Source organism: Staurois parvus, unplaced genomic scaffold, assembly GCF_062004578.1.
Source record: "Staurois parvus isolate SC_StPar_1 unplaced genomic scaffold, SC_StPar_1.0 ptg000530l, whole genome shotgun sequence".
In the NCBI taxonomy this organism is placed as follows: Eukaryota; Metazoa; Chordata; class Amphibia; order Anura; family Ranidae; genus Staurois; species Staurois parvus.
Window position 1 is genome coordinate 1,580,477 of NW_028318326.1, and position 16,736 is coordinate 1,597,212.

The window sequence follows — 16,736 nt, forward strand, 5'->3', positions numbered from 1 at the left end:
TGGTTTTTTTGTTGGTCCAGTGGTTTTAATATTTCCTGATTCTGAATTTCACTAACTGAAAGTTTTGTTTTAGTGACTCATAATGTTTCAAAGGTATTGAATCAACATGATAGCCAAGCAACAAACATTTTCAAAGGGAGAGGTCAGCAAATGGCAGTCTATACATTTCTCTTACCATGGGTTTCCTTCATGTAAAGTCTGTCCATCATCTACGCCTAGTTAAATAGGCATTTCACCTAATTTATTACCTGGTAATTGCATCACTAATGCTAAAAGCATTTAGTGACATCACTGATATGCTTTCAGTGATGTCACTGAATGCTTTCAGCATTAGTGATGTAATTACCAGTAATTACCAGTAACTGCATTCGTCTATATATCTCTCTCAGTACATGTTCCCTTTAACTAAAAGCCTAGAAGTGAAAGGTCCCCCAAAGTATCCCTGAACATGAAAAAAGATAATTATAATTCTTGTTTTTAGTTAAAATTTAGGTAAACAGTGCTGCTTTAGCAACCTACATTTTCTGTTATGTATTACTGGCATAAAGCATGTGTGATTTTTTTTTTTGTGAAATGTGCTAGTTGTCATTTGTTCTTAATATTAAAAAATCATGTAATCCCATATGTTAACACGTGTCCTTGCGAAAGTTGATTTTGAAAACCATTATAGTTTTTATAGCTGTTATAGTTGGTGAAAGGAAACCACACAACCAAATACCTGTGTGAGAAGCCTCTAAAATCTGTCTCCAAATTCCTAGATTCTGGGAGATGACATCATTCAGAGCAAAGCTGAATAGTTTCAGCTTCACTGCTCACAAAATATTAGATGACCTGGAAATCTGGTAGCTGCAACTTCCATCTGAGGTTTTTCACACAGATGTTTTTTTTTTAATTCAAAACAGATTAATTCAAATGTTTTTATTTTTAACTGAACATTAGAATTGTTGTTCCATGAATGCAGTTATAAATCAACATGGAACTTGATCTGAACTTTATTTGCTGCTAGAACTTTGTTGGCACTGCATGTGAGGAGAGTGCTAATTAAAGTGTACAAGTGTTCATCTCACATCTGTCATTACATCTTGGTTTATTACTCATAATAAAAAAGCTATATATGGCGGACGTATGTGTCATTACTTCACATTAGGCTTATCATTGTAGCTTCATCCAGTCTATCATTGTGCGACAAAATATTGTAAATATTGCAGATCTGTTGTATAATTGTAAGTCTTCATAAGTTTCACTTATATCCCAATCTTGAAACCAAGTTCTGAATGTGAGATGTAATTATGCACCTGGGTAAGCTTTGTCTTGTCAAAGTTATGCAGCTGTTTAATTTTGTCATTGTATAATTTTATTAATTCAATAAAATATCATGAAAAATAGAAGACATATGGCTATAATTTATTTCTATAAATCTGTTTGTGTCCATCTTCTGTTGCAAAGCATTGCACTCCTTTTGAAAACATATGCAATAATAACAGTATTTTATGAAAAGTGAAATTGAAAGCTTTTTAACAAACAATTCTACAAAAATATACGAGGTCATATTCTCTAAAGATTTGTGTAGGTACTCCAACTTTGACCACTGTTTAACATTTGCCAATTCAAAAGATTATTTTGGCCAGTTAGGTCCTTTCCTCTAGGTGCTTACAATACAATACTGACCCAGCAGGAATCCTATATACCATTGACCGTACCTGTGCACTCATACTTCATAGAATTGCATGGGAGACATTGGAGCTGCATCCCAGTACAGCTCCAAATAAATCTATTAGATATTAACGTGCAATGGTGGCCAGCCCTGAAGAAGGCCCTTGCTGAGAAACTGGAAGAGGCTCTGCTACAGAGGTAAGTAATAAGCTGGGTGGTAGGTGTCAGTATAGGTTAGTTTACAAGAAGTACAGGTAGATTATTGGAGCTGAGTAAAGACAGTACAATTGTTCTTTAAGCTTACAATTCAGATAATCTTGCCATGCATGATTAGCAAATAGCCTCTCCCAATCAATATCCTCTTGGATGTTGAAATCTGGTCACATCTTTGTAAAATAACAGTAATAGTGCAATTGTTTGTACTGTGTCCTGCCTGATCTGACATTTGGGCATGAGTTCTAAAACCAGATTGTATAATTATGTGTGAGCTTTGCCAAATCGGGCAGAGATTTGGTATCCATGATTCAACTAAAGTTGAGTATTTGGTCTCACCTGTGCAGCTAGCTTAAAGCTGACATTACACTAACCGAGAAAGGTAAATTTTTTAATGATAAAGCACTCTGGATAAATAAAAAAGCCTGCTGGTAAATATACGTACCTTACGTCAGCTTCTGTACTGTAGGGGATAACATCACCTTCTTTCCAGCCAGATCCTGAGGAACACTGAAGCTACCTGAAATCTCCCAAGAAGAAGTGTCAGCACAGTTCAGGAGCATCTTCTTGTGAGATTTTAATTACTCAGCATTCCACATGATTTAGCAGAAGGATTTTGATGTCACTCTACTTAAGCACCACTCGTGGAATCCAGGAGTAAGGTAAGTATATTAACTAACTTTAATATAGTTACCTCTTATGTGAGGTACTGTTGTAGCCCTATTCTCTGCCATCTCAGGGCAGTGTGCCACAAGTGCAGAAAAATTGACTTTACACTGTTATTGTGCATATTCCTGAGTGTTCAACAACAATATCAAATGTTTATTATATAATTTGCACATTATGGCATGCTAAACCCTTCCCACCAACCGTATGTATATTTGCAGCCTCACAGAAGTGGGTCTTTATTTGTGGGGCCACATATATGCTTATCCCTCTTTGTGCTGGGAGTGTGCCACACAGCATGCTCCCAGCGCAGAGACCAGGCTCTCACCAAGCACCCCAGGTCTCATACTAATAACTCCAAGTTCCAGGTCACCTGATTGCTCTGATGGCCTCTGATTGGCTATCACAGTGATCAGTCACTGTGAGCCCACCCCTGTGATTACTCCCTCTTCTGAATGGAAAGGAAGATACGTTGTATCTTCCTCTCCTTGCAGGGAATGAAGCTGTAAATAAAAAAAAAAGTATGTAAAAAAATTAAATTAAAAATAAAGAATAAAAAATAAAGAAAAACATAACAAGATCAAGGTTTGCTAGAATTACTCTTAGGGTCAAGGTCGGGGTCAAAGGACATGGCCAGCATTTTTTGAGTAGAATTTAAAAATATATATTTATAAATTAGTATCAGTGTCACTTAGTGTCAGTGTGTTTAATCACTTATCCTCCTGAGTATTTACCCCCCCCCCCCCCCGACCAGGCCATTTTTTTCATTACTGCGCTGTGTTAATTTAACTAACAATTGCGCGGTCATGCAACGCTGCACCCAAATGAAATGTACGTTCTATTTTTCCTATGAATTGAGATTTCCTTTGGTGGTATTTGATTGTATGCGCATTTTTTATTTTTTGCACCATCAAAAAAAAAAGACGACAATTTTGAGAAAAAAACAATATTTTTGACTTTTTGTTATTAAACATGTCCAGTAAAAAAAATTTAAAAATCAAATTGTGTCATAAATGTAGGCCAAAATGTATTCTGCTCCATGTCTTTGCTAAAAAAAATATCAATACGTGTAAATTAATTGGTTTATGTGAACGTTATAGAGCTTACAAATGCCGGTATATATACTGGAATTTTTTTTTTCATTTTCACTAGTAATGACGGTGATCAGCAACTTATATCTGGACTGCGGGACTGCGGCAGGCATTCTGACACTGGGGGGAACTGACTTGGTGTCACTGACATCCCCAATGACACCAATACAGTCATAAGTGCTAAAAAAAACACTGACACTGTACTAATGGCACTGGGCAGAAAGGAGTTAACATGAGGGGCAATCAAAGGGTTAACCATGTGCTGGGAGTGTTTTACTGGGGTGCAGTGTGTTGGTGCTTCACTGTAAACACACTGCTCTGGATGGCTGTCTGTGCACAGCTATCCAGAGCAGCGTGTCCAAGATGACAGGGAGGAGGACTGTTAGTAAACAATGCAGCCCTCCTACCCATTGGAGAGCCTTGGTAATCACCGGTTGCCAGCGTGGGAATCAGGGGCCGGGACTCGGTGATTGACAGCCATGGCCGCGAATGGTGGTTCGGGCAGGACGTGCATGAGGCTCGTGCACGCCTTCTACCCAGAAATGCAAAATCACATATATATACGTGATTTTGTGCACCCCTGCCCCCTTGTAGGGCGGCGGGGAAGCGGTTAATGCAGGATAAAAACGCACAAATGCACACCATTGTTTCTGGACCCTTCTCTGGGTACAAACAACAACTAACATACACATATGTGGTATTGCTGCGATTGTCAGGAGCAAGAAAATTTATTTTGAGTTGTTTTTTGCTGGTAAATTATGGTAATAGCAAGAAATATACAGCTAAATTTAAAAAATATATATTTTTTGTTATTATTTTGGGCCAGTTTTCCTTTGGTAAAAAAAAATTTAGGAGATATCTGTTACCATTTACCTCCAAAAGAAAGCCCAATTTGTCCTGAAAAAAACAAGGTATAATCCACCTGGATACATTAAGTAGTTGTGACAATATTTACAGTCATACTAACACATGTTAAAGTTGTAAAATTGTGCTCAAGCATTAACATTTGTTTTACCCTTTGGGCTGGATTGGGTTAGGTTGCAAATTGCCCCCTCTAGCACCGCAATATCTGCACTCCGCCTTGTCACTCTATTGTCTGGGCTTTCATCTTCACCCTTTCTTCGGTCATCTTGATTGGCTGAGCTGGGATGTCATAACTTCATCCCAGCACAAAATCATACAAGAATGTACACTGAGCTGTGCATGTATGGCTCAGTGTAATCAGAAAAAAAGGCCAGGAGAAGAGCTTACGGAAGAGGAGGCATCCAGAGAATCTACTGTATTTAAAAGCTTCTCTGCCTGAGCTTTTTCCAAACCCAATTTTAGTTTTACTTTAAAACATATTTCCCTAAAATATTTTGGCAGGGTTCTTATGATATTTATATTTTTTTTAATATTAGTTATTTCCTCAAGACAAAAAAACTGTAATTTGTAAATCATTATGAGAACACTCTTTTTGGAAATATTTTTGGGACCTTTAATTTACATGACACATTACATTTCATTTATTAATTGTTTTCAGCATTCTAATGTTTAATTTGGTTCTTCATCAAATGAAAAGGCTACACTAGCCTTCTTGACTTAAACTAATTTGTGCTGGTTATATATTAATATATTATTACCAACTGTTTTTGTTTGCACAGATGTGTCTAGCTCTTATGTAATATCTACTGAGGAAGACACAACAGAAACCTTCAGCAGTGGCCTTCAATTACAGCCTAAAACTAGAATATTTGAATCTATGCCTGAATCATCAATATACTCAAGCAATTTAGAATTTAAAAAAGAAGCTAGTATTCCAGTTTTCACAAAGCAGATTTCATCACTAGGTGCTAGAATAGGAGATGCAGTCAAATTGTCAGTTATTGTTAGTGGTTTCCCAAAGCCCAGTATCCATTGGTGGCACAACAGAGAAGAGCTGAGCACATCTGAGGTTTACAAATTCCTATATGATGGTGACGAATACAGTTGCCTTATTACATGTGTGGAAGAAAGCAGTGAGGGAGAGTATACATGCATTGCAATGAATGAGCATGGCCAAACCATGTGCAGCTCATATCTCACAGTGAGGCAGAAAGAGAATATAGATATCAGCAAACATCTTGAGGCATCCCTAACTCTGGATGGTCAATCAAAAGACGATGATCAACCTCTTGCACCAACCTTTGTGAAGGCTTTACAATCTGTTTGCTCCACCCAAAATGATAAAGCAGTTTTGGAATATAAAGTCATAGGTAATCCAAAGCCAAAGGTTCGGTGGTTCAGGGATAATAAGCAGATATTGGTCGGGAAGCATTACACCATTTGCCTGAAAGAAGATGGCATAGGCTTTTTAACTGTTCACAAATGCCAACAAGAAGACAGTGGTCTGTACACCTGCAAAGCATTTAACAGCCTTGGTAAGACATCCTGCACTGCAGAGCTGGTGGTTGTCCCCAATTCTAGTATAGCTGAGAAAGAATCACAAATGAAAGTTACCAAGTCCTACAAGAAATCCTCTGTTCTTGAAAGCACTGAAACACGCCTATATGCTGTTAAGTTACCAGGTGAAGCAAGGTCTGAGCAAGAATATTCTACTATGTTGTACACAATTGGAATAGAAGGAAAGTATTCTGGACACAGTGAGGAAGGTGATTCACTGCAGGAAGTGATTAATTTAGAACAACAGTTGATTCAACTTGAGCCACAGCCTAATGAGTGCATGCCTTTAGCTACATCAGTAGTCACAGAGCTCACAGATGTAAGTGAGCAAAATGTCAGGAAAATTGTAAGTCCTGTTTTTGAAGACTTAGGTGGGCCTAAATCACAATCCCTTCATGTACCTGTCACTGAAGAAATTACACTAGTAGATAAAGAAAGAGAAGTAAATGATGACTACCCATGCAGTTTACAGTTAGGTCTTACACATGAGAAAAAATCAAGGCCTATTTCAGTTTTAATAGAAGAAAAACAGTTAATATCATGTGATACAACAGCATCAATTTTAGTCAAGGAAATCATTGCAGCAGTATCCACACCTGAAGCCAAAGAAGCTTTACATACTCACAATGTGGAGATTGTTGAGGAATTCACAAAAGAGCAGTTGCTTGGAGAAGAAGCTCCACATCTTTTGGAGAAGAAAAATATTTCTTCAAAAGCAGACATGGTTTTGTTAGAACCATTGGTTACCCCAGTGATAGATTCTCAACATATTTTGCTAAGGGAACAGGATCTGAATTTTGAAAAAGCAAAGGATGAAAAGGCTATGCTCATCAAAGATCTACACTTAAAAAGTGGTTTGATGTTGGAAGAAAAACAGCAGTTTCTATGTGAACATGCATTGTCTATTCAAGACAGGGAAGTTGAAGAAGTAGCTAAGTGTGACCATGAACTGAGGCAAGTCATGCACTTGCAAGTTGTAGAACCTCACACACAGCTACCAACTGAAGAAAACATTTGCTTTACTATGCCATCTGAAGACCAAGCTGATATCACAAAAAGTCCAGTCATTCTGCTGTCTTCATTGCATGATGACCATCGTTCTGTTTTATGTGAAGATACTGGTAATATAAAAGGTTTTAGTGCACTAAATCTGAGTTCTTCCAAAGAACCTCCCCCGATTTTAAATATGCAGACTATACAGTCTGAGTTTTTGTTACCTAAAGAAGAAGATATTATTTTCATAAAACCAGATTCCAGTACTGCATTAAACAAAATGGAGAAATTCTACAAACGTAGTCTCCATGTTGAAGAAAAACGTATTCTTTCAGGAGATGGTATAAAAGAACTTCAAATATTATCTGAAGGAGTAGAACCTATGCTTGTTATTGAACGCCAACAACACAAATGTGCTATCGCAATGAAAGATGTTCTTTTATTGCCAAAAGAGGAGTTAATTGCAACAGAGAAGGGACAAAGGGCTTCAGTACACAAAGATGACTTTCAGCCTGTTATAAAGCTATGTACTACAGGAGAAAGTAGGGCTATTGTTGAAGGTCATGCTGAATTTGTTCCAACTATTGACATAAATACTTGTCAAATTACTCGGGAAATAACTCGTCCTGTAGAAATTACCTGCATTGAGAACCATGGTATACCAATACAAAGTGTTATTCCTTCAGATGAAGCCCAACAAGATTATGCATCAAGAATTCAGGAAGGTCAGTCAGTACGTTTGCCCTTAGCTGTAGAGGAAACACAAGCTATACAAGAGGAACATTTGAACATTTCAGAACAATCAGGAACAGAAATGTTAAAGGTAAAAAAACAACCAAAAGAACTTCTGAGCTCACATGGTGTATTTGATACAGCTATCCTTCACAAAGAGCAACTAATTACCCCAGAAGATCTAAGAAGTTTTCATTTGGAAATTAAAGGTCATGTTAGAAGAGCTTTGTATTCTGCTTTGATAAATAAATCAGATCTTTTGTCTGCAGAAATACTGAAGAACATACAAAACATAGATGTTAAAAGCATTAAAGTAACCAAAGAACCTAAGAACACCTTATGCACCTATATGATCACAACAAGTAATTTTTCCATTGAAGAAGTAACTTTGTCTCTTCCAAGGGTTTATCCACAAAGCATTGACCTTAAAGCTCAACTTAAAACAGCTTTTCAGGCTGTTATAGTTGAAGAAAGACGTGTATTGGAAGCCAGCATACCAGAAAGTATCGTCACTAGGAAAGAGAACGCCTTGTTTGCCATAGAACAACAACAAGAAATGTCAACAGCTACAGTAGCAGATAAACCTCATTTACTTGATGCCTATAAGTCTGTCAATGTAAAGACTGAGTCTGAAGCATTTGAGCCAAGCATAGTCAAACAAGTATCTAGTGCTGTTATGACGCATATTGAGATTAAAGACATTGGTGCAGCAGCTTGCACGGATGAAGTTACATTTTCAGCTGTATCCATACAGGAACAGGTACAGATAATGAAGAAGAGAGAGACACGGGAAGAAATATATGAAGATGAGCTCTTAAAAGAATCTTCTACTCCATTAATTAGGCAACATTTATTAGATTATATGGCTAATGAAGGGGACTGTGTTACCTTCAACACAGTTATAAACAGTGCTAAGATTGTTAATTGGTACTTTAATGATAGACTATTGTCTTCAGGCATAGAGCTCAGGTGTTCACAACATAATGATACCTATACTTTAGTAATCAGCAAAGTACAAATGGATTTACATCAAGGAGAATATACCTGTGTGGCTTTGAATGACGCTGGCAAATCAACAACATCAGCTCAACTTACAGTTGTTAAACGAGGTTGGATAGTGGGGATAGTAATGTAACACATTTCTGCTAACAACAAAACCACAATGCAGTGTTTTAAGGCAGGAGAAGGCAACCTGACAACTCATAACATGTTGAATTCTTTATCACGCCAATAAAAAAAATTATCGAAATTTGTTCCACCAATTGAAATTTAGAAAGTTGCCTTTTCCTATGCTATAGGATGGATCTAATGACACTTTTTATTAGACTAACACCTCATGTAAATAGTCAATGCATAACCATTATTTATTAGCATAACATTAACATTTTCAATCTGCTCTTTTAATCACAAGCCATCCCATTAAATCTATAGCTTAGTTGTTTTATTATAAAAGGGGAATGCCTAAGTGAGCTAGAAAGTTTAAAAAATTGAAACTTGAATCATCAAATATTTCAAAGTTGCAAGTATGTTTAGGCTTGCTACTTTGCTGCAAATCTGTCATTAGAAGCCACTTGCAAATCAATCCTCTGAATACTTTCCTCTCCAGCAGTCAGAGAGTCTGAACTCAGCTGTCTTCAAGTACTACAACCTCTGGCAGAATCTTGCCATTCAACTTAATTCCATGCATATCAGATGCCTGGTCCCGTGCTGTTATCCAGCCAGCCCCTACATTATTACTGTGTCCTGTAGTGACATAGTGCCAGCAGACAGAACCACAGTGCTTGGCCAGGGATGCAGGCATCCAACACTTTCAGAAAAGTTAAATGCTGAAAATTCTGCCTTTGAAGACAGCTGAGTTTAGATTTGCTGCCCATCAGAGAGGCAAGTAATTCTGAACATTTTATTGCATGTTTCTCTTTTAAGCAGCAAAGTTATGTTAAGTTGGAGATAAAGAACAAAATAATCCCCTGTGCATGACTGGATTTTGAAAAGAGCACATTTTTATATCACTACACTTAGCTTCACTTTGCCTCATAATAAATTTAGACACATTTGCTGTGGAGGACATTCTTTTATGTACTAACTTGTCTTTTAACAGGTACAGCAAACATTGTGTCATTTTTTGTATGCATATGTTCAACTGACTTGTGCTTATCAAAGGTTTTTGGGTTTTTTTACTGTATCCCTAATGGCTGAAACATCAAAATAATTCTTTAGGCTCGGTTCACACTGCCATGACTTGGGATCTGACTTGTGAGACCCCAAGTCGCATGACATGTGAAATCCCATGTTAGTCAATGAGAGCTATCTTAATTAGCTTTACTGGAGTCGCTCCAACTTTAGAAAAGGTTCCTGTACTACTTCAAGACTACTTCTATCTGACTTGTGCCCATAGACTTTAATGGACATTGCCTCAAAGTCGGATCCTCATCTATATTGATGTGATTTGGTTCCAATATTACAGGAAGATTACCCAGGCATTTCCCGAAAGTCACTTCAAAGTCACTTCAAAGTAGTACTCAAGTCGCCTGGCAAAATTGCACTGTATGTCGGCGCAACTTTCAGACCGCAGTAGTGTGAACCAAGATTTATGCTACAAATAAAACAGGCTTTTTATTTCAAAATGACTGACACTTCTCTCATCAAATTTCTGTAGATATTGATAAAAAGAAATTTCCATCTAAACCTGAGCTATAGAGACCTTTGATAACTATACAGTCACAGTCAGTACTATTTGCTTATTTTCTTTTATCCATCCCCATATGTACAAAACCATTCAATTACATTATTGGCACTTTTCACTTTCACTGTGACAGTTTAATTCTCTACCTTTTTCATTTCCCAGCCTCATTTTAAATAGGTACATGCATGCTGTAATTTTAGATTATTTGTTTAATTTTTTTAAACTTGTATTAGTTATCACTTGCAGGGCTAATAAATAAATGACTTTTCACTTTCAGCTGACTTGTTTCCTTTTGATAAGCCACATTTCTTGTGCATGTTCACACCATTTTACAGTAGAATTTGATATCACTTCTTTGAACTGGTGCTACCATGTAATCTGATGTAAACTGCTAACAATTTCCTTTCACACAGCCATTTTTACTTCACTATTCCTGAAATAAGCACTCCACGTTCAAGTAAAGTTTTATTTTAAATGTATAATTTCTTCTAAGAAAATACTTAGTTTTTTTTCTTCTCCCTTGTTGTAGCTCCTGTGCTGAAGAGGAGGCTCGAGTCTGTAGAAGCAGCCATTGGCCATTCTGCATTTTTCACCTGTGAGACAGAACCTGCACCCAATGTTAGATTCCAGTGGTTCAAGTCTGGACGTGAACTCTATGAGAGTGACAAATACTCTGTGAAGACATCAAACTACATTTCAAATCTTGAAGTTCTTAGACCACAGGTTGTTGACTGTGGTGAATACACCTGCAAAGCTTCCAATCAGTTTGGTAGCATAAGCACTACTGCAACCTTAACTGTGACTGGTGAGTAAATATCAGTAACATGCAGAAGACACACATAAATTTACACCCATATGTTTTCTTACAAGCGTGTATTTGATTCATGTGGAACATTCATGACAATAATGGTAAGTGAATGCTATTTATATTTTGGGAAAAAGTTTCTTCGGGTAGATAAACACCATCCTTTTCCTGAGTCTCAGTCTTTTGCTATTCTTCCAGTGGTTTTTCTCTTTAATAGACTACTTAAAAAAAACTTTTGAATATAAAAAAAATTCGGGATCTGAATCTAAACTATTACGTTTAGAAACTTAAATATGGTTTGGGTATGTCGCATAAATTAGGTATTATGAGTTACATTTTTTTCACATAGTGATCTTTTGCTTTTCACAGTATAACAAATGCTATTAAACTTTGTAGCCATGCAGAGAATGAATACAATAGCATTATCATATGATGTTCTGACCAACTTAGTAAATTCTAAGTAATTATTATCACCTAACATTATTGCACAAAATTTAAGAAAGTGTGTGTGAGTGTGTGAGTGAGTGAGTGTGTGAGTGAGTGTGTGTGTGAGTGTGTGCTCTCTTAGAGCAGCTGCATACATTTTTTTCTTTTTATCACAATAGACTGTAGTATATGCCGGAACTGCATTTTTAGAAATTACACTTTTAGGTTTCTGACTTTTTGGCATAAGCTCTGTGCTTTTAAAATACTGATGAAGTACTGAAACCTCTGTTTTCTTTGCAGAAGCCTTCCCTCCATCTTTTATAACTAGACCAGAGTCTGTTACCTCTTTTGTGAGTAAAAAAGCTAAGTTCCAATCAACAGTGTCAGGTACACCAGTTATTGATACAATATGGCAGAAAGATGGACTTCCCATCTCCTCTTCAGAGAACATTCTTGTCTCAGCCGCAAACAACAAACATGTTCTAGAGCTCTTGAATCTTACCACGACTGACAAAGGCATCTATTCTTGCAAAGCATCTAACAAGTTTGGAACAGACACCTGCCAGGCAGAACTGATAGTTATCGACAAGCCACACTTCATTAAAGAACTGGAACCTTTGCGTTCTGCTGTGAACAAAACTATTCGCCTTGAGTGCCAAGTAGACGAAGACAGAAAAGTGACAGTAGCCTGGACAAAAGATGGCCACAAACTCCTTCCAGGGAAGGATTATAAAATCTATTTTGAAGACAAAGTGGCTTCTCTTGAAATACCAGTGGCAAAGATAAAGGATTCTGGAAATTATGTGTGCACTGCAACAAATGATGCAGGAAGCAACTCCTCTTCTTCAGTTGTTACAATACGAGGTAAGAAAAATACAATACATTTACACATACCTACCACAACACAGCTTTAAAAGTATACCACCAAAGGAAATAGTATAGCTATCTTTTTCTATAGGAGTTCTTTTAACATATCATATATAAGGTTAGTATAAACTCATTGTAAACTGTCTTGTACTTGTCTTGTCTGCAATACAATTTTGGTATGTATGTATGTATGACTGAATGAGGTTTATCGAATATGATTCAAGCAAGTGTGAATGTTGTATATGGCTGAGCAAAATTATGGGCCGAATGGCTGAACTTGGCAAGATCCAACAAATCACCTTCTTCTTCTTTTTCTTCTTCTTCATAATACCTGTTAACAAGAAAAGTTCTTTCTCCTATTTCAGCTTATTCTATTTGTAATGTTTCTTTTTTCTATAGAACCACCATCTTTTGTGAAGAAGGTGGAACCCTCTTATTTGTTAAGACAGGGAGAGTCAGCACATTTACAATGCAAAATTAAGGGTTCACCTGATATCCATGTCACTTGGTACAAGAACAACACAGCTATTACACCAAGTGAAATGTTTAGGATGACTTTCGACAACTCAAATGCTGTATTAGATATCACAAACATGAAAGTTGATGATAGCGGAAGTTACACTTGTGAAGCTCTCAATGATGCTGGCTGCGAAAGCTGCACTTCTGAAATTATTGTTAAAGGTTTGTTTGTTGATTCTTCATAGGGGGTAAATAATATTCATGAATGTATCCTCTTTCTGTAATAATCTTTTGATAATTTAATACTCTTTTAGAGCCTCCTTCTTTCATCAAAACACTTGAACCAGCAGAAATAGTAAAAGGATCAAATACTACTCTTCAATGTGAAGTATCTGGTACTGGACCTTTTGAAATTAGCTGGTACAAAGATAAGAAACAGATACGAAGTAGCAAAAAGTACAGGCTCATATATCAAAAGTCTTTTGTTTGTCTGGAAATCTCCTCATTTAATAGTGCAGATGTTGGTGAATATGAGTGTGTTGTTGCCAACGAAGTGGGAAAGTGCAACTGCAGTGCATCATACAGGCTTAAAGGTTAGTATTGGGCTAGTATAGCTTTTCCTCTTCTTCTTTTAGAAAAAGATGATTTCTTTTGGTTTCTAACACCTAAATACCTCTTCAATGACCAATTCATACCTTCATTATCTTTAACTATTAATATCTCTTATCTTACCGTCTGTGGCTAATGCGTAGCTGGAGATCTACCACTTGAGAAGTGACATCATGAAGATGCATTATATGGATAAATTGAACACTAGAATTAAAATTACTTTTTTTCCGTGCCCTAACTCCGACCTCTGGCCTATACATAAAAAACATTAATGCACAAATATATTCAGTCAAAATATAGGTCAAGTTTGTAAGCTCAAGGAATGAAATCTGCCTAGTCCTGGAAAACTTTAATATAAGAAGAACTTTGGGTTGCTGCTGTCCATACTTAGCTAATACATTCATAATTGTTGCTCTTTCAGAACCTTTGATAAGCAAAATATATTAAGAACAGTCTAATGACTGATATATCATCACCTCTTGCTCAGGGACATCACTGCTCCTGCATGGGATCTGTTTTATCACATGCATGAGGCTTTCACTCATTAAATCCTTTTTCAGGCTTTTATTGGTGCAGAAAGTTAGGTGGACTCTTCCCAACCAGCTGAAATGTATGCCATCAGCACATCTTTATTCTTTGTGTCTTTACTGATTTGAATGCATATAATTAGTAAAAATGCAAAGAAAAACTTTTGTCCTAAAACCTTGTGTTGATATTTTACTTACATACTTATAAAGTATGTCAGTAAAGTCTCATAAATGAAAAACAAAGGTGTGCTGGTGTCCTATGTTGGTTATTGCTTTGTTGGTTTATCATATCTTACATCTTGTTGCTGCAGCACTAAATGCTACTAAAAAAAAGAAAAAGATTAACCCTTCCCACGCTATCCAAAAAAGCAGAAAGCTTTAGATGGAGTTGAGATTTTACATTTCACTTCTGCATTGGGCATTTTTTTAATACTTAGCATTCCAATAACTCTTTAGATGTACAAACATTAACTGAATAAGAGAACAGACTTAAATCTCTAATTGGTGAGCTGTGCTCTGGCGGTCAAAAAATAAAACTAGTACTAACATTTTAACAACAATATACTAGTACTAGTATGTATTTGACCATAGCAGTTATTTAAAATTAAGAAATTCTCAGATTTACTGCTATCTTCCAAACTAGAACCACCATCATTTGTGAAGAAGATTGAAAATGTCACTGCTATAGTTGGAAACAATGTTTCTCTGCAAGCCATTGTAAAAGGCTCTGAGGTCATTACGGTAACTTGGATGAAAGGAAGAGATGTTGTCAGAGAAGATAACAAAGTCAAAGTCACATTTGACAATAGCATTGCCACTCTCCATATCAGCAGCGTGCAAATTAACAGTGCTGGAAAATACACTTGTGTGGCTGAAAATGAAGCAGGAAGCCAAAGTTGTTTTGGAGAATTGTTGGTAAAAGGTCAGTTAGTGATTCTTCTTCTATATCTTTCACATCAACTATAACCAGTAATCTAAAACTTGTTTCTGACAATATCTAACTTTATTTTAGAACCAGCCACCATAGTCGAAAAAGCTGAATTAATCCAAGTGACTGCGGGAGATCCTGCCACTTTGGATTGCACCGTATCTGGTACACCTGAACTTAAAGTTAAATGGCTAAGGCAAGGGAAGGAGATAACCTCTGGCAAAAAGTATAGAATCAGTTTTAAAAATAATGTTGCCTCCTTAAAATTCTATTCTGCTGAAATTCAGGACAGTGGAGAATATTCATTTGAGGTGTCCAATGATGTCGGCAGTAGCAGCTGCAAGATCACGTTTACAGTATTAGGTTAGTATGATGATTAGTTCTTAAAATTAGAATTAGTACAGTTGGCATAGTTTTCAATATGTTGAACAATTGCCAATAAACCTATATATTTCTATCATAAACAGATCGAACCATTGCCCCATCTTTTACTAAAGCATTGCGAGATATTGACAGTGTAATAAATGTACCATGTCGATTGGAGTGCAAAGTGTCTGGTTCTTTGCCCATGAAAGTTGCATGGTTTAAAAATGGGGAAGAACTTACTCCAGACAAGTATAAGATATCATTTGTGGAAGGTACTGCCTCTTTGGATCTAAGTCGACTAGAACTGAGTGATGCTGGAATTTATACTTGTAACGCAACAAATTCAGCAGGAAGCAAGGAATCCAAAGGAACTCTTTCTGTTAAAGGTTTGGTTCACATGCCTTTTCCTGCTTCCTTTAATTTCAATACTCCTTAATGCTTCTTTAAGGTTTTTATTTTTACAATGTCTGTTCTTCATACATTTAGAACCTCCAAGCTTTCTAACCAAACCAGATTCACAAGATACCCTGCCAGGATCAACTGTGTGTCTGAAGACCACTTTTAAGGGAACACCACCTTTGTCTATAAGATGGTTTAAAGGTGTGGATGAACTTAAAACTGGAGGTTCTTGCTACATTGCTAAAGAGAACACCAGCAGCTCTTTGGAACTCTATGCAGTTAAAACATCGGAATCTGGAAACTATGTCTGCAAAGTCAGCAACATGGCTGGCGCTGTGGAATGCAGTGCAAACTTATTTGTGAAAGGTTTGACTTCTTCTTTGCTTTTACAGCTATGCATACCTTCTTTTACTCTCTTCACCACAAGATTCTCTTTTTTAACTCTTTTTAAATTCCACAGAGCCAGCAACATTTGTTGAGAAGCTAGAACCTTCACAGCTTTTCAAAAAGGGCGATGCTGTACAACTTGAATGTAAAATAGCTGGAACACCAACTATTAGCATTACCTGGTTTAAAAACGACAAGGAAATTAGAGAAAGTGATGCTTGCAGTGTGTCATTCCTGAACTCTGTAGCAGCTCTTAGAATTTATAGTATAAGTCTTGAAGACATCGGCGAATATGTATGCCAAGCTAAAAATGAGGCTGGTACAGATACATGCAGCTGTGCTGTCATAGTTAAAGGTGTGTTAAAGGCAATGCTTCTTCTTTTCTCTTCTTTTCAATACTCTTATTTCTATATTGTTAAAGCATTTTATTTACTGAAAGGCATTTCTCTTAAAATACAGAACCTCCATCTTTTGTAAAAGAGTTTCAAAATATTGAAGTACTGAGAGATTC

The 16,736-nt window shown here is 36.7% G+C and overlaps 1 protein-coding gene across 41 annotated transcripts in view; it reads left to right on the top strand.

Annotated features, from left to right (window-relative positions):
• The window catches only part of TTN (titin), a 332,717-nt gene that overhangs the window by 86,772 nt on the left and 229,209 nt on the right, over positions 1 to 16,736 (top strand). For 40 of the 41 annotated variants that reach the window (XM_089690388.1, XM_089690411.1, XM_089690396.1 and 37 more), the window contains 2 exons: positions 10,982 to 11,257; positions 11,984 to 12,547. In XM_089690388.1, the coding sequence (XP_089546514.1) occupies positions 10,982 to 11,257; positions 11,984 to 12,547 (840 nt within the window). The remainder of the gene's footprint in view (positions 1 to 10,981; positions 11,258 to 11,983; positions 12,548 to 16,736) is intronic. The other variant, XM_089690428.1, reaches the window with a different exon arrangement.